Source organism: Cervus elaphus, chromosome 3, assembly GCF_910594005.1.
Source record: "Cervus elaphus chromosome 3, mCerEla1.1, whole genome shotgun sequence".
In the NCBI taxonomy this organism is placed as follows: Eukaryota; Metazoa; Chordata; class Mammalia; order Artiodactyla; family Cervidae; genus Cervus; species Cervus elaphus.
This window is the reverse complement of record NC_057817.1, coordinates 26,408,374-26,426,746: the sequence shown is the minus strand read 5'-3', so window position 1 is coordinate 26,426,746 and position 18,373 is coordinate 26,408,374. Positions and strand designations below refer to the sequence as shown.

At 43.8% G+C, this 18,373-nt stretch overlaps 1 protein-coding gene across 9 annotated transcripts in view; it reads right to left on the bottom strand.

Moving 5' to 3' along the window:
• Positions 1 to 866: 866 nt before the first annotated feature.
• Positions 867 to 18,373, bottom strand: part of LOC122680718 (cyclic AMP-dependent transcription factor ATF-7) — a 93,134-nt gene continuing 75,627 nt past the window's right edge. For all 9 annotated transcript variants that reach the window (XM_043882363.1, XM_043882399.1, XM_043882430.1 and 6 more), the window contains 7 exons: positions 17,082 to 17,239; positions 15,948 to 16,047; positions 15,305 to 15,418; positions 14,570 to 14,722; positions 11,454 to 11,651; positions 9,932 to 10,040; positions 867 to 6,356 (listed from right to left, as the gene is read on the bottom strand). In XM_043882363.1, the coding sequence (XP_043738298.1) occupies positions 6,139 to 6,356; positions 9,932 to 10,040; positions 11,454 to 11,651; positions 14,570 to 14,722; positions 15,305 to 15,418; positions 15,948 to 16,047; positions 17,082 to 17,239 (1,050 nt within the window). In that variant the 3' untranslated portion in view covers positions 867 to 6,138. The remainder of the gene's footprint in view (positions 6,357 to 9,931; positions 10,041 to 11,453; positions 11,652 to 14,569; positions 14,723 to 15,304; positions 15,419 to 15,947; positions 16,048 to 17,081; positions 17,240 to 18,373) is intronic.

The window sequence follows — 18,373 nt, the reverse complement described above, 5'->3', positions numbered from 1 at the left end:
AAATTGTCCTGCTTTCAGTTTCATCTCAGCCTCCAAAACCCCTCAGTCTTGGCTTTGGTATTTGGCCTTCAGCAGCTTCCTTTCCCACTCTCTGGATTCTCGCATGCTCCTGACCACAGTGAAGACCACACTGCCTTTCCTGCTCTCCCAGAGACTGGAGCTCCCCGTTTGTGTCAGTTGTAGCAAACATCAGCCATGAACAGCATGTCAATCACCTCTCCTCCCGGAAGCTCCCCTGGAGGCAGCTGGCTATCTCCCAGTCCGCTTCTTCAGCCTGCTCACCCTCCTCATTTGTGGTATCAAGGAATACATAGGTACAAGACACTGGTAGTGACTGCCCCACACCTCCTCACAATTCCTGAGCACTACCTGTTTTTCTTGTGAACTATCTTATCTGCTTCTAAAGAAACTCCACCTCTCATTTCTAGATTTGCTTCTTCCCACACTCATAGACTCACAGAATCACAGAAGTCTCAGTCTTTGTGCACTTCCTGGACATGCTGGAAACTTCTTGAGGGTAGGGCTTATTATTTTCTAATTGTGGGGAAGTGGGAATGCTGAAAGTCACCTGCTTTCCAACATCATCTGATCTCCATCCACACAAAGCACATGGTTCTTTCTATGCGGGCTTCCGTGATGCCGAGGGCCCTTGTCCCCAGGGCAGTGCACAGAGCTGGGCCTTCTGGTGTGTTATGTAATTCCTACAAACCACCCACCTCCTCTAGGCTGCATAAATAGGAGGGAGGGATACGAATGCCAGCCCTTTCTGTCCTAAGAATTGGGAGAGTGAAGATCACAGGCATGAGAGCCCAGTGAGTTCCAAGAATGGGACTTGTCGATTATTGAAGCATCAGACAGAACAGTGGTTCTCTTCATAGTTTAATGTTATATTTGCAGCATAAATAAGGCACAATATATGTCAGGGCAAGGTTGGGAGAGGGAGAAGGCATGGCTGGGGGTAACTGCTATGTGGCGAGGGGAGAGGAGGCGGGACGGGAAGGGAGAATAGAGCGAAGCCTCTGCCTCAGCCCCGTCCCAGGAGACTGTGAGAACCTGCTCACAGGGATCATGCTGAAGTGGGTCGGGGGAGAAAGGGAGAAGGCAGTTTTGTAACAAAACAGCCTGTAGCACTGCACCTCCTGCCTGTCAAAGCCTACCACTGGGGACTGGAGAAACCCAGACCAGAGTCAAGTTCCTTAATGACATGGAGAGGTGTTGCTACATGTCAAAGATATACAGATGAACAGAGATATAACCATAGATACACACAGCTTTCTTTTCAACAGATACTATGTCAGGAGACTATGGCTTCCACTGCTGGGGCTGGAGGCTCATCTCCCTGCCTGAAAGGTGTGTTGGGGGGTGGGGTGGGTGGGAGAACAGGACAGCTGGTCCTTCATGTAACAAAGAACATGGAGTAATCCGTCTGCAAGGGAGTAGGGCCAACTCCTGTTCGGATCCATGCAGGACAGGTTTTAGGGGTAAGTAGAGGAAGACAAATCTAGATTTTGAGATGAGTGATGCTGTTATTGTTTTAATGGCAGTGGAGGGAGGGATTGGACAAAATGGAAAAATGTTAGTGCTAAGGCAGAGGATGGTGCACCCTACAAGGATTTCCCAGCTTGCCCCTAAGGCAATGGTTCTCAAACGTCAGCGTCTCTGAGAATGGCTCTGAGTGCTTGTCAGAGCCCATCCCCAGAATTTCTGATTCAGTATGTCTGGAATGGGGCCCGAGCATGCAGGTCTAACAAGTTCTCAGATGATGGTCCTGCTGGTCCCGGACCAAATTCTGAGAACCACTGCCCTAGGGGAAAGTCAGTGAAACTAGTGCTCATAACCATTTCTTAAAGCTAAAACGTCACTCACCAGAAGTTAATGCTGATGAGACTGCTCTAGGCTACCAGCCCCCATTAAAAACAGAAACTCTAGCAGCTGTGATACAAACCTGCATCTGCAAAGGACGTAAGCTGCCTTAAGCTGTCCTACACTCCCCAGGCCCTTCTCATTCCGGGGAAGAATTTTACCCCAAACAGAGACGAATGAACTGGTCTGGAGGGTGGGGATGTTGGCCAGCACCATCTATGCTCACTTCTGCTTGACCCTGGGTGGTGAGCATTTAGGCCTGTGCGCACCTGCATGTGTGCATGCGGAAACAGAAAAATCAGTTCTCTACGACGAAGGGAATGATTAGGGCTGTGGGAGGCTGAAGTAGGATTGGGGGCACAGGATCCTTTAATTTGCCTTAGGAGCCTCACCTGTCCTGCTCTTCCCTCCACCCATGTCAAACAAGTCTAAAGAAAGCAGAAAAAGCGTATCAACAAAGGCATATGTGATATACAGCTAGAAGGACTGGATTCTAAACAGACTGGTTATGACATTAAAAAAAAAAAAGAGTACATTTCCTTCCTGTGTATACAATGTATAATATTACTGAAAAATAATGACTTGGGGGTGGGAAGGAAGTTAAGAGAGAAATGGGATCTTTGTGGGGAAGAGCCATTTCAGGGCTAGCACCTTTCAAGGAGCCTCGCAGTGTGAGCGAACAGGGGAGGGATACTTTGGTGTCTGCCTGGTGGTTCAGGCTGTAGTTGGGGCGTTGTTATGGTTAAGCACCCTGTCTACCAGGATGGGTGGTGCTGGAGGGCAGTAAATCAGGAAAGGAACTGGAACAACAGAACAGGCATGGGAAGGCAGCAAAATGCATTTCAGCTAGGCCATCTCCTCCTTACTGCCACCAAGAGTGTATAGTCTAGGGCTTTGGGCCAAGGAGAGGAGCAGAGGCCAAAGGAAGCCAGATTTGGGACGTACAACCAACAGGGAAAGATGAAGCAAAGGAGGTCCTATTCTTTCTCGTCCTTCCTAATAGAGTGGGAGGCTTTCTCAGACTTTTCAACTCTAAACAAGCTTTAAGACAATGTGGCATAAAGTCTGTGAACCAGAAGACCTGGTTCTGGCCCCTTCCTCTATGGCCTTGCGTCTCTAGCAGCTGTGTCCTTGAAGCGAGTGGGAGGCCTGAGTCCTGTGTTCACTTAGAAAAGTCCCAAGGCATCAATATTCCCAGCCCCTTTCAGAAAATGTCTTCCCTTAAAAGTGAAAGTGTTAGTTGCTCAGTTGTGTCTGACTCCTTGCGACCCCACGGACTACAACCTGCCAGGCTCCTCTGTCAATGGAAGTTTCCAGGCAAGAATACTGGAGTGGGTAGTCATTCCCTTCTCCAGGGGATCTTCTTGGCCCAGAGATAGAACTTGGGTCTCCCACACTGCAGGCAGATTTTTTACCATCTGAGCCACCAGGGAAGCCCATTCCCAGCCCCTTTCAGAATGTGTCCTCCCTTAGGCCCATAGGAAGGCCATGGTCCTTAAGAAGGAATAAGTGACACCCTCCATGTTTGTTCTGGTTCAGATGGGTCTGGAAGGCAAGGAGCAGGGGCGAGCGGCCACACAGCTGGCTGCAGTAACAAGGTAAGTGTCATTCTCCTTGACTAGAGGAGAGGCTTCAGCTCAAGCAATTGCTCTGCCTTCTCAGTGAGACCAAGGGCCAACAAGAGAGCTGTATGGGGTGGGGGAGGTCCTGTCGCGTTCCTTCCGCATCTCACTGCTGCTTTACTAAGGTTCTGCCAATGCCTCTCAGGTCCCCAGGACTAATTTCCCACTGATGAAAATAAAATAAGGACTTAGACATGGGGACTAAGAAATTAAGACCCTCTCCATAAATTAGACATCCTACCCAGGGAAGACCAGCAGGGACTCCAACTTCCCTCAAGGTCAAGCAGTGAGGCAGCACACATGTGCAGTGCCAACCTGATTCTTAACTTGAAGAACACTTGACTAAAGGGGGAAGAAGAATAGCCAAGGGTCTTATGAAGGCTCCTTAGGAGCCACAAACTCAGTCAAGCTTTAGGGCAAGGCTGCTAGCAGGAAATCAAGATAACAAAAAAATGAAACACAGCTAAGGCAGGAGAAAATCCCAGAGAGCAACCATCTAAAGGAAATGTCCTGAGCATAAGTATGGCTGTGAAGTTTTAAAGGCAAGCAGAGTCCCCGGAGGTGGTAACCTGCATCCTGACCATCTGTCGTGCCGTTTGCTAGTCTGAGTCACCTCAGGGGCTATTCCTGTTGGGTCCTAGGTGGGGGAGGATGAGAAAACCATGTTTCTCTCTCCTTTCTCTTCACCAGGTGTAGCTTCTTCAGCACCAGCTCTGAACACAGGAGGGGAAATTAAAAACAAATTCAGTAAACATGTCATCTGGCTGGCTCACCAGTTTATCAGTCTGAGGAGACAGGGATCTTGTAGTTTAGACCATTTCCTCATTCCTCTCTGACAGCCAATTTTGGAAGATAAGAAAGGAAGCTGGCAGTTACTCTGTATGCATGTATAAGATGGAGGTAGGAAAGAGAGAGACAGAGAGAAAGGGACATTACTGGCATGGGCAGATGGCAGAAAGTGGCTCTGGGACAATTGGAAGGGATTCATACTGAAGGGCTATTAAAGCTGACCTATCTATCCACAGGCCTCTGGCTTTGGACTGCTTCCTATGGCCTTGGTAGAAATTGCATAGTTCAGGGCCAAAGGAAGACGAGAAGTCTTAATGGGGAAGAAAGAGGGGCAAGAGGGATAAAAATGTCCCCCTGCAACCCAACTTTTCAAAGTAAGAATGGCTGAGAGCAATAGTCACTAATTTCCCAGCAGGTTGGACCTTTCAACAAACAGGGCTCTTTGGTGGACATCAGTATTCCACCTCCCCTTCCCGCGCCTCCCTCCAACCTACCTCATACCCAAGAAAACCCACTCTGGACCTTCGCTCAGATGCCTCAGAGTCCTGGGGCTTAGACTACAGAGAAGCATCACATCCAGAGGGCACAGAGCAGAAAAGAGCGAAAGAAACACTACAGAACCAGGAGACCTAGAGGCTAGGCTTGGAGTCTGGTGAAAGAGAGAGAAGGTAGATCCAGTGAGGATTATTTGTGCATATAAGACCCTTGCTCATAAAAGAAGATAGACATGTGAGGCTGAGAGATGGGGGTAAGGGGAGTGAGGGAGCACAAAAGACCCCCACATGACAGCTTCCAGAGGGCTGCATCAGAACTAATTACAGAAGAGAGACAGAGGCAGGGATGCAGGCAGGGGGACGAAGAGAGACACAGGAGTGTAAAGATGACCAAAAGGAGTATGTATGCTTTGGCTGGTGTACTGTTGTAAAACATCATCAATCCAGTCACCTGATGGAACAAGCTTTAAAACTACATTGTTCCTGTCTGTCCTGGAGGATAGAGCAGGGAGGGGCAGGGAATCAGCCAGTCAGATCCTGGGTGTTTTCTCTTCGCTACTGAGGGTGTCTAATAAGGCCATAGATGAGGTTGATAAGGCTTAGTGGGAAGTGGAAAAGACCCCACCACTAGACTGGGAAAACTCAAGAGAGAAAACGAGGTACCCAAATAGCTCTGAAATAAATGAGAAAGTACTAGAACTTTTAAGGTTTCATTTCTTTTTGTTTTTGGTGGCTGGTAGGGAGAAGGGCTAAAGTTTATGGAAGAACTGGGAAATACTGCTATTTCATACATCAGAGGTAACCTTACACTCTCTGTAAGTCAATGTTTTAACTAGAATTTATGAAGGGGAAAATGGGACCAATAAGCAGCTACTGGGAGACAAAGTCCTGAGTCCACGGGGTGGCTAGGGATGGGTCAACAGTGATATGCCGTCAACTCTAGCCTCCCTCTACCGAGCAGGAAGTGGCATGCTGCTAAGGATCAAGAAGGTATCATCCATGGCTTGGTGGGACAAGAGGCAACTGAGAAACTGAATCTCAGAAGTGCAAGCGTTAGTGTTAAGAGACAGGTACACGTGCATGGGCAGGGTGATTGTTCGGACCATCCATAAAGGCCTTTGGCTGTGGGTACATCAGAAACTTCCCTCTGGGGGAATGATCTATGTGGCTCTGGGGCTGGGAGGCTCCTAGTACAGGTGTCAACGTACATGACTGTGTGAGAAAAGTCCCACATCTGACCATTACTCACAACACGCAATTCCCTCCCCCATATCGCCGTGTCCAAGGCAGATGGGAGAGGATAAGATGACATCTCTCTTGGCTCTCGGGCGGGCGAGCTCTGGCTGGGGACCTCTCCACCAGGGGAGGCATCATCTGCCCGCAGACTGAGACTGTGGGGTCATGATCACATGCGACTGTATGGGCATGCTCAGTTCTGTCCTTTGGCTGGCCATCTGAGTGAGGACTGAGGTGGCCACAGCTTCGGCTGCAGAGCGAACGCTGAGGCCATTGCTCGGGGCTGTTGCTGAGCTGTGTTGAATCACAGGGGCTGGTGAACCCGTTGGCTCTGAGCTTTCCTTGGGGCTTTCTGCCAGGAAGCAGGGCAAAAACAGAGCAAGTGGTTAGGAATCAGAATGTGGAAGTAGGCAGAACTACCTTTCCCCATAATTCTAAAGGGCCCCAAAGGAAAATGAAGCCCATATTTTTAGGGGGAGAAACTTCCCAGAATCTTGGCTTATAGGGCACAAATGAGCTAGGAAACTACCAGTTGTGAGAAGGGAAGTAAGCTAGGCCAAAATTAACCTATTCATCCCAATAAAGCAAATCCCCAACATGTTAATTACACTACTTGGCTTCTTGGTCTCTGCATAATTCATTAACCCACTGGAATACTCTTCTTGTTGTTCATTCTTTAAAGGTGAGTCTCTCTTGTTTTAAGCTATACTCTCATCAATGCTCACAACACTACAATCACTCTGTCATTTTTAATATTCCTTTAGCATGAAGTTGCACTACAGATAAACCTAATAAATACCAAGCTACACGCAAACCATGTTATGAATGACCAGTCCTTGGCCAAGGCTGTTAACACAACCAACTACATGAGATCTGTCAGACCCTCCTGGCTGTCAACTAGCTAGGCATTAATGATTTAACACATTTATTCTGAGTTATACCACTCCACGTAAAGTGACAATAACATTTTACTACTAAACACAAGTGTCTGAGGTGCATACAAAGGTATCCCCATGTTGCTCAACAATCAGGGAGTTTCACTAAACGTTGGATAGCCTCTCTGGCTCTTTAAACAGAGATGTGTTGAGTAAGGGCAAATTCCAACAGTTGATTTTATTTTTGACCTCCTGATAAATGCCAGCGTCTTCTTTCACAACTTAAATATTATCTCCTCTGTGAAGCCCTCTTTGTTATGCTCAGGCAATTTAACTATTTCATCATTTGTGCGTTCAGAGCATACTTCATTCATTCATCAAAGATTTACCGAGTATTGGCCATGTGCCAGGCACTGGGGTAGACAAAGAATAAACAAGCTTCCTGTCTGCAGGAAGTTCTGGTCTAGGGGCTCTTTGGCACACTTGTGCTCACCTTACCTGTGAGTCTCTCAAAGATAGGAGAGTCTCGCTGGTCTTGTGTCAGGTACTCACCGCAATGTCCACACCACCCAGTAGGAACTAAATATATCTTTGCTGTAACAAGTGATTTCAAAGACTAACTACCTGTCAGAGTTCTTGTAGGGACTGAATAGAAACCCTACTGACGTCTATGAATAGACTTCATACTGATAAATACTCAGTCCTTGTCTTCCTTAGCCCATCAAAAGGATTCGAAATAGCTAATCACTAAACTTCCTGAAATACCTTCTTATCTTGGCTTACAGAACACCACACCCAGCTAACTCAGCTGGTTTTCTTCCTACCTGTTTGGCTGCTCATTCTCAGTGTCTCTTATAGGTCCCTTCTCATCTCCCTGATCTCTAAATGTTGGGAGTACCCAGGGCTCAGTCTTGGAACTTCTCTTTTTCTACCTATGCACTCTGTCTTGACAATAACATCTCATTCAGTTTCATGGCTTTAAAAACTAACCATCTTCTCCTGACTGCCAAAGTTGTACCTTCAACCTTTTCTTGGAATTGCAGACCCATACAACTGCCTGCTTGACAGCACCACCTGCAAGCCTAAGAGGCTTTCAAATCTGAGCTCCTAATACACCATCCAGTCCACTTGTTCCTACACTTGCCCCATCTCAATCAATGGCAACTCTGTTCCTGTAGGTGCTCAGGCCAAACAATTTGGTGCAATTTTTTTGGGGGGTGCAATTTTCGATTCTTCTTTTCCCTCACATATACTGTCCCATCTGGCCATCAACAAACCTTGTTACTGTAACCTCAAAATATATCCTGAATTAAATCCCTTCTCACCACTTTCACTACCACCAACTGGTATAAGGCTCCATCCTCTTTTGCTCATGACTGTGACAGTCTCTTAAGCAGACTGCCTGCTCCTGCCCATTCATTCCTCACTCTCTAACAGACTGACCCTGTTCAAACTAAGTCAGATCAGTCATGTTGCTATTTTGCTGAAAACCCTTTAGTGGGTCCCCAAAGTAGAGCAAAACCTGAAGTCCTCTCTATGACCGATGAGGCCCTAAAGAAAAATGCTCCTATTATCTCTCCTACCTCATCTCCAAATACTCTCTAGTTCCCATTCTCTCCAATCCAGCCACACTAGCCTCCCTGATGATTCTAGAATGTGCCAGACATGCTCCCACTTTGGGTCTTTGCAGTTGTTGCTGCTCTTGCTTGCAGTACTTTTCTCCCATATTAATGCGTGGCTAGCTCTCAATTCCTTAAAAGTTAAAAAACACCTCATCTAAAATTTCAACCCTGCTGCTAACATTTCATATTCATCTTCCCTGTTTTATTTTTTTTCTTCTAAGCACTTACTCTTATCTGACATAATATATATTGTACCTATTTATCTCGTTTATTGTCTGTCTCACCCACTAAAATATAAGCCCCTTACAGGCAGGGACTTTAATCTATTTGGTTCCCTATTACGCCCTCAGCATGTAAAACAGTGCCTAGAACAGGCTCAATCAATATCTGCTGGATGAATGACTGTACTCTGAAGTACACATTAAAATTAAAATTGTTGTTCATTCGCTAAGTCGTGTCTGACTCTTTGTGACCCCATGAACTGCAGCACACCAGGCTTCCCTGTCCTTCACTATCTCCCAGAGTTTGCTCAAACTCATGTTCATTGAGTTGGTGATGCCACCCAACCACCTCATCCTCTGTCACTCCCTTCTCCTCTTGCCCTCAATCTTTTCCAGCATCAGGGTCTTTTCCAATGAGTTTTAATTTAAATTAAATTTAAATAGAGATGTTTAAAATTGGTGATGTGGTCACTCTCTTTCTATGGGAACATATCTTTGAAATGATAAAGATAGTTAGTGGAAAAATAATTCAATATATCAAAATTTGATAGCCAATATTTCTATGAATTTAATTTGTAAAGGGAAATGATTTATTAGTTTTTACTGTCCATAAACAAATTATTCACAGTAATTTTAATTTCAGGATTGTGCTTATCCCAAGCATGACTGTGACCAGCTCTTCCGAGCCATATATTATGTATTCACAGATTACAAACAGAAACCAACATTATCCTGTCATAGAAAGATAAAACATACTGCCAAATCTCAATGCTTGACAAACCCCAAGGTATCATCTGCTGTTATATCCTCTTTAGACTAAGATGGTGGCTTTGGAATAAGGAAGAGCTGGATGTGAATCCTGACTCTGCCACTTCACCAGCGGTGTAACTTCAGGTAAGAGATTAATGTGAGTGAGTATAAATGGAAGTAATATCTGTTTCATGAGAGAACTGGGAAGATGGTCCAGTACCTCATACAAAACAGGTACCCAATATATATTGCTACCCTTTATCTCCAAAAGGATAATTAGGATACTGTTTTCAAAAAATTTTTTTGGCAGGACTGGTTGTTCTACATAGGCTGCTCACTCATCTGTTTCTGGGCCCCCCAGAACATTCACAATGGGGTTATAAAATTATAAACAGTTGAGACACTCATTACATGCAGTTTACTGACTGATTGACATTGCTTAGGTTGTGAGCCACTCACCTAAATAGCCTTGAGTCTTTTTCTGTAGTGCTGTAACTGGGCAGTCTTTATGAGCTAACAGTAGCTGTTTCAATTGAGCCACCTCATTGCGTAGTAATGTGACTTCATTCTGAGGAGGAAGGTAAGAAAAGAATATGAAGAAAATTCATGCTCCACTCTTGAAGCCCCACTGACTATCCTCAGAGTGAGGACAGAAGGCTGCCTGGATTTTCTCCTTCGAATCTAGAAAAGATCCAGCAAGGCTTCAGATAGCCCAGAGCCAATAGAGCCACAAATTCAGACAGGAGCTGCTTACAACGATAGTAGGAATTCTACACAGAAAAATTACTCCTTTGTAGGGTAAATATAATTGCACCAAAATTAATAATACATATGTCCTTCGACTAGGAAAGCCTACTTACACGAATCTATTTAACAGAGCGATTTACTCAAGTGCATACAATGTACACTGCAACACTGCTGTTCTGGCAAAAAGTTAAAAACATTATAAATATCTGAATCTTATAACCAAACTATAGAATGCTACACTGTACAGCTATTGAAAACAATTAGGTAGGTTCTCTGTATGTATACATGACTAGATCTCCAGAAGATAACTGTTTTATGCTAAAACAGACATACAGTCCCTCCCTGGCTCCCCTACAAAAGCTAAAAAATGGGAAAAATATTAGAAACATATATAGGTCTGGTAGGTACAAACTTATCTATAAGGAATAGAATGAGACTGGGAAAGACATACTGAAGAGAGACTTTATTTTTAATCTCTACTTCTGTGTGTGTATGTATGTGTATACTACATATATGTTATATAAATATATTATCTTTGTAACTAAACATTTTTTTTGTTTTTCAGTGTTACAGCTCTATTTATTTAGATAAAAGCAGGAAAATCCATCTTCGAGGCACGAGGGCCCGTCGATCCAAAGACGTGAAGAGAAGATCACCCCATCGCGCGGGAGAGGGAGCGTAACTAAATATTTTTAAAAAATCAGAAGAAGGGAAATATTCAAGAAAATATCTGGATTATAACTGTTCTATTTGTACTTGTGTGGTTTTTTTTTCTTTTCTTTTTTTAAGCGAAAGAAAGCTCATTCGGGGAAGAAACACACTTCATAGACAGAGTTAGGCCATCTCAGAAGGTCAGAGAGGCCTTTCTTTCTTTTATTAAGCTGCATCTGGACAAATACTTTCCCTCTAGGTGTTCCACTACCCGGCAGATTTTACTGATGATTTAACAGAGCACCCTGGGGCACTTCATCTATTTTCCTTCATCCTAAAGGGTCTATGGATGACTCATTCTGTAGCAGACTTGGGATTAGATGGTGAGTGAACTTTCCAGTTCCCAGGGAAGAGATTTCAAGTCTGACTGGTAAGACATTCTTTCTGTATTCTTCCTGGCATATGTTCTGAATCCATCTTAATTTAAAGAATTATCATCTTCTACTATATTGTCCCACTTTCTCATGATTCAACATCACTTTCCAGATTCAACAATCCTAATAAGCACCCAGGACCCACTCACACTCAGCTGAATGTTCTGAGAAGTGAGTTCCTCAGCCTTCTTCTCTAGGGAGGACACCCACAGCTTCCGCTTTTGACGGCAGCGGGAGGCGGCAGCCCGGTTACGCTCCAGAAAGCGCTGTCGCCGCTCATCTGGATCTTCATCAACCGTGCGCCGACGTCGACCTCCAGTACTAGGAGTGGGTTGGGCTGGTGAGACCTGTTGCCCAGAAGGAAGAGTTACTTGAAGGGAATGTCAATCCTTTCCAAATTAAACCTGATGTAAGATCTGGCAAAGATCTGGTTAAAGGATCTACCAGCCTGTCACCATAGCAAGTCTCACTATGGCCCTTAGCTTCTCTTTTGCAGTAGTTCCTCATTCTGCCTCCTGTTCCCTTTCAGTCTTCTCAGTTCCATACTTAGACAAAATAAGTTTGAAACTCTGATTATTTCTGAGACAGACAGACAAAAATGAAACTAGGATCATTTTTTGTTTCTTAACAGGAAATATGGTCGGCAGGGAAATTATAATCAGGGGAAGTGTCAGGAGAACTTTCAGGGAGACTGTGGGATAAAAAATTGGAGAATTACTGATTTGGCCAAGCAATATAGACAAACAACTGCATGCTGTAAGTTCCAGAAAAGGAGAAGAGATTTTACCATCAGTGAGATATGAGCTATCATGGAGATATATATTAATTAGCAAATTCTTTTTTGCTGTACCATGAGGCTTGAGGGATCTCAGTTCCCTGAGCAGGGACTGAACCTGGGCCCTGGCAGTGAAAGCCTGGAATCTTAACCATTAGGCCACCAGGGAACCCCTGGTATATTCTTTTTATTTATAATCAGTCATTAATCATCCCAACAATGTCCCTGCTTCCTGCTTTGTTTGTTCTGTTTGTTTTTAAAAAGAAAAACATTTTTTTTTTTAAAGAAAAACATTTTAAAATCCCTTTACAAGTTGGTGATTTAAGACCATCTTTTTATTTTTTTAAGTTTTTGTTGAATTTACTACAATTTAGTTGTTTTTTTCCAAATGTTTCTTTGGTCTCGAGGCATGTGGGAACTTAGCTTCCAGACCAGGGATCAAACCTGCACCCCTTTCATTGGAAGGTGAAGTCTTAACCACTGGACCACCAGGGAAGCCCCTGAGACCATCTTTTTTTTTTTTTTTTTTGAGACCATCTTTTTTAAAAAAAAAATTTATTTATTTTTGGCTGTGCTGGGTCTTTGTTGCTATGAGTGGGCTTTCTCTATCTGTGGTAAGCGGGGTCTACTCGCCCCTTGCTTTCTGAGGGCTTCTCATTATGGTGACTTCTCTTGTTGTGGAGCATGGGTTTTAGGGTACTCGGGCTTCAGTAGTTGTGGTGCACACGCTCAGCTGACCCATGGCATGTGGGATCTTCCCAGGCCAGGGATCAGATGGGTGTCCCTTGCATTTCAAGGTGGATTCTTAAACTACTGGACCGATGGGGAAGCCCTTATCTTTTATTTTTAAACTTTAGGCTGATGTCTCTTGTTTCGAAAGCACTTTTGAATCATCTTCCTTTTCTGTTAGCTGGTATGTATTCAAAGAAGATAGACCAATCTTATAATAATGGCCAAAATTAAAATATAGAAAGGTCAACCATCTGTATAAAAGAAACTATGTAATGTAAAACAATGCCAAAAATAAATTCTTCCTGAATCTGTTGCTATTACAGAACATCTATATTGGTAGTTTCCCAATGCCAGAGCTCAAATCAGGTACATGAGGATAAACATAAACTCATAAGAAAACAGAATCTTATTCTACTTCAGGCTCTACTGAATCATAGTCTCCAGTAATATGGGTAATGAAGAGATAATTTTAATTATTTAGATTAATAGTCTCTCCCCCAAAAGAAAAAAAGTGAAGAAATTTCAAACTCATTTTAATGAGCTACAGGCCTTGGGGTTGCTGCTTCTCACTGTACTAAGGGAAGTTTACACAGATTCTCTTGTGATTTTCAAATTGCTCTTTGTCCTGAGCTAACTGGTACACATGTAAGGACTAGTGATTGAGGAGGAGAATGGAAAAAAGGAAATGATGGATTCCTATTCTCTCATAGGCAACTTAATAATACATGCAGGGAATGGAGGTAAGAGAATAGACCAAGAGAAACATGGGAAGAAGAAGGAAAGGAATTAGTGGTAACTAAAAATGAAGTCATGTCATTTCCTCAAGGGGAAGCAGCACAGTTTGGGCAAGGGGGCTGCTGCTTTACCATTTCTAGAAGGGACTGGCACCAGAAGTGGTTACAGGAAGGTGGGCAGGCTTAGCTTCTAACAAGAAAACTCAAATGAAAGCTTTTGTTGTTGGCCAAGCTTTAAGGCAGCATATGGTCATTAAATGTTAGGACATGTGGTGGTAACTGATGAAGCAGGTGGTGACATCAGGAAAAGGGGATGGGCCACAGATGTAACTCTACAAACTGCCATCAGGTTGCTGTCACCTAACCCGTACAGACAGTACGGAACCAAGGCTCACTCAGTTTCCAGAGAAACAGTAAGACTGAGGACTCCTTGAAAAAAAGGAATTGGGCTTCTAAAGAAGATCTCTCTGGCTTTTTTAAGACTTTAATTTCTCCTGATAAAGAGAGATTAAATTGATAAGGAAAAAGTGTTTTTCGGGGTATGTTTGTTTACTGAGCCATCTTAATGCTGTGACATCATATTTTATTAATATATTGTTAGTATCTGATTTTTGTATAAATATAATCAGTTAAGTTTTTTGGGGGGTTGGTGGGGGTTAAGATAGGAGAGACTAGAGACTCTGTTGTATAAAGTAGCTTGAAATGAGGTTCTGTCACATTTTAGAGGGTTCTGCAGATAGAGCACTCACATGTAGCAATAACAAAAAAGCAGAAAACAAAAACTGAGACCTCCTCTGTGGCAGTTCTGCATTATCCAGTCTGCTTGCATTTTATCTAACAAAAGGATGGATGAAGCAGAGTGCATTTTGCTACTGTCAAACTGTCAACAAGAAACAAAGTGCAAGTCGAAGCCCAGAAGGCTGAAATCCATTCCTCCTTCATTTTCCTGCTCCTTGAAAAAACAAGATATGACTTAAAGAGTAATAGCGACAAGCTGGTTTCCCCATCCAAGGGTCTAACTGACCTGTGGCTGGGCAGGGGACGGGGCGTCAGGGTGCTGGATGAGGATCTGGCTTTGCTCTGGACGGGCTGTCACCATGGTGCTGGCAGTCCCCACCACCATTCCACAACCACCATTGATTGAGGAGACTTGGTGGGTTAGGGTAGCTTTTAGTCTCTGTGGTAAAAGATAAGAAAAAATAGCTTGTCAAGGGTGAGATTTTATTAAGGGTGAGAAAAGTGGGCTTAGATTTTATTACTGGCCTTACAGACAAAATTCCCACACTGATTTTCCCTTAACAAAGGGATTAAAAGAAAATGACATAGAGAGAGAGAGTGCACATGACCGACCCCTAAAATACCTATTCTGTTCCCTCACTATCATCCTGGGCACAGTTGGAGGGTGGGGGTTGTTGAAGCAATAGTGTCCAGATGAAAGCTCTACCCTGGAACCTGGCCAGGGGCTGGTTACGCAGTTATTCACCTCTTGGCCAGCTCTCCTGCCCACTCATCCACCCTCCATCTGTCACCCTGGAACTGAAACAGCAAGAGTTCCATCCAAACAATCTGTGCTGCTTCTTTTCACTGCCATGGCCTATGTACCAGGCTCTAAAGGTGGAAGAGAGGAGATAAGAGTCATGAATCAGGGTCTATTCTTCTCCAGACCCCACAACTGGGTAGGTCTTTTAGCTCTGCAAGCCCCAGAAGATACCACTTCTTTCAGAAGGGCCAGCATTGCTCCAGGTTGGGATGTACTCACCATCTTGGCTTCTGATGGCATAGGGTGGCCAGAGGGAGAAATGGAACCACTGCTGTTAACTGGTGGGCCAGGGATACCAGGAATGTTGGGCACCATAGAGACAGGTCTGGCCAGCTGGACCAAGAGAAGGAAGAAAAATCAGAAGGGAACATAATGCTATTAGTGGGGCAATAGCTTCCCCAAATGAAGTGCTTTTGAGGCTGGCACATTAGGGCCTGTTCTATGCACCCTGCCCATGGGGCATGCAGAAAGTCTGGGAAATACCTTCCCTCATGGAGCACCACAGGATAAGGGATCTACTCCTTCAGTGCTGTGACAGTTTCTATGGGAAAGGCTGAGGCTTTATCTTGAGGAAAGTGGTGGGCAATTTGTGAGGTAGTTAGTGCCAAGTGAAATAAGCCAATCAGCAGGTTGGCAAGATCAATTCCTAGACCAGGAGCCAACGGTCCAGATGAGCCTTTGTCTAGTGTTCCATAGTGCTGGATTGGCAGAGGTTAGTGAAAAGTATGGGCAGGCTGCCATGCTCAACTAATACAGACCAGAGCCCATGTTTCCCTGGGGCTCATGTGTGTTTACGAGCATTCAGGTGGAAGGGAGGGCTTCACGTGTTGGTAGGGTTGGCTGCCCTAACTACAGAGCTCACCGATATAACAGAAGGCATCTGTACTGGAGGCCCTGGCAGCATAGGCATGGTCTGTCCATTAGCAAGATGCATGACGAGAGGGAGGGAGCCGGTGGGAGACCTACAGAAGATATGAAGTGAAATGCTCACAATACAGACCCTTTTGCCAATGATCTTCCTCCTGTAATTACAGCAGATTTCCCAGTCTTTTCTAGTTATGGTAACACTGTAAAATGTTGACACCCTCATGATGGCAGATAAAGCAGGGAATACTACTTACCTTACCTTATAGATGGAGAGAAATGGCAAGATCTTTACACCTTGCAAATTAAGCAAACACCACTGAATTCAAGTGGGAGGGAAGCTAACTATTGAGTTTAGAACAAATAAATAAACATTCCTACCACTGGCATGTAAAACTCTGTGCTGCCTTAGACAAGGACTACTTCTCCCAAAGTTGCCATTTTGCAAAGCTGAATTATGTCATATGATAGCCAAATCTGAGTAAGTTACTCCCGTTCCTTTCCATGTTTTGTTCTACTCTGTCTAAGAAGGAAGCCATCCCTTTGTATTTTCCTTAATGGGTCTAGAAAACAATAAGATTTCAGAGGCTGAAGCCTGACAACAACCTCTTAAACCCATGGGTACCTGGAGACAGGATCTTAAGTCATCCCATTAGGAAATCTGCATGGGCCATGCTAGGAGTGAAGACAAATAGACAGACAAAATTAGGAATAGCAAAGACCAAGAACCCTAACTGGGACTGAGGGGAACAACCAGACTTAAAAAAAGATGACTTAATGGGTTTCAGGCCCTCATTCAGTAGTTCCTCCATAAACTTCTATAAAATTGAGGCCAAGAACTAAATATTTACTTCCCTGTGTGACCTCAACCACTAAAGTTCGAAGGATTCTTTTAGGCTGAATAAGTATTAAACCTCCAAATTAAGGAAGTACACGCTCAAATAAATACTTGCTTGCCTACCAAAAAGGTAAAGAAGATTCTGTTTATGGGGTAAAAAAAATTCATTTTGAGACACAATTTCAGTAACTTGTTTTCCTTGAGAATTCAGAAACAGTCTCTATTTTATAAAATAATTTCATACAGAAGAAAGAGATTTAAGCTTTGCTGCTTCTCCCTGCTCTCTATACTTACCCCAGTTGCCTATTGGATGGGGGAGCCTGTGTGATGACGGAGGTTGGGGAAGGAAGAGTTGGGTGAAGTGGATCATAGCCCAAATGGAGAGGCAGGGAGCCAGGGCGTACGATGGTAGGCGTGGGAGTAGAGATCACAACAGGCTTTGGGGCAACATCCTGGGGAGAAGAACCAACAGATCACAAAATACTTTAAGGGGCTGCTTATAGGGAAATACAGAGCTGGTAAAATCTAGTATAAATTTATTGGAAAGAGCACTCAGGCTACTAAGGTAAGTTATGACCTGATTCCATGGTGATCATGGATCCCTCACCCATTCAGAAGGATTGCTGAGTTAAGACCTTTGGTTATCTCCCTTCCAGGGATAATGGCGATATGAGTGGGATGACAGTTGGAAGACCACTTGAAATCTCTGTAGAAGCATTACAGTATCATATAAATTCTAAGGGGTGATATAATTTTTGTTTGTTTTGAGGCCATGCTGTGCAGCATGTGGGATCTTAGTTCCCCAACCAGGGATTGAACCTGTACCCCCTGTAGTTAGTGGAAGCATGGAGTCTTAACCACTGGACCAAAAGGGAAATCACATGAGCATTATAATTTTTCATGATCTAGGTACTTTCATTCTAAACTTGATGCTCAAGTGTCCACTGATCTCTAATGGGAAAAGACAAGTATAAGACTGGTGATAAGGCAATCCAGTATCTCCTATAGACCCCTTAAAAAAAGGGCTATGGACGTTTGAATAATGACCATATTGTGATAAAACAAACTGCTTCCCATTGTTAACTCATTAGGATCTTAGACTGCCAGTGCCCATGGTGGCCCTGAAAACCTCTTTAAGCAGCTTCTAGGACCTGGCTGCTGCTGGAAAGAGGAGGAGTGGAGGATAGGTGCAGTGTTTATGGAGGGGATAGTTTTGAGATGCTAGCAAACTAGTTTTGGAGGAAGGTTAAGATGAGGTACAGATGCTCTATCCACAGTGGATACTAAATAATCACAGGTAGCACAGTAGAGACTGGAAGAGGGCAAAAGGAGACTCCTGAGGTTCTGATAGTATTTTCAAGGTGTTGGTTATATACGTGTAAACTTTGTGAAAATTCAGTAAGCTGTATACTTACAATTTCTGCACTTTTCTGTATGTGTACTATATTTAAATAAATTTATAAAAAATAATATCTCACAAAGTGTTTGCTTTAAAAAGTAACACTAAGAATTCTGATAAATATTTCCTTTGAATCACTAAAAAATGTTCCTATGGGAAGATTTTTTTTCTAAATGGTTGAATGTTC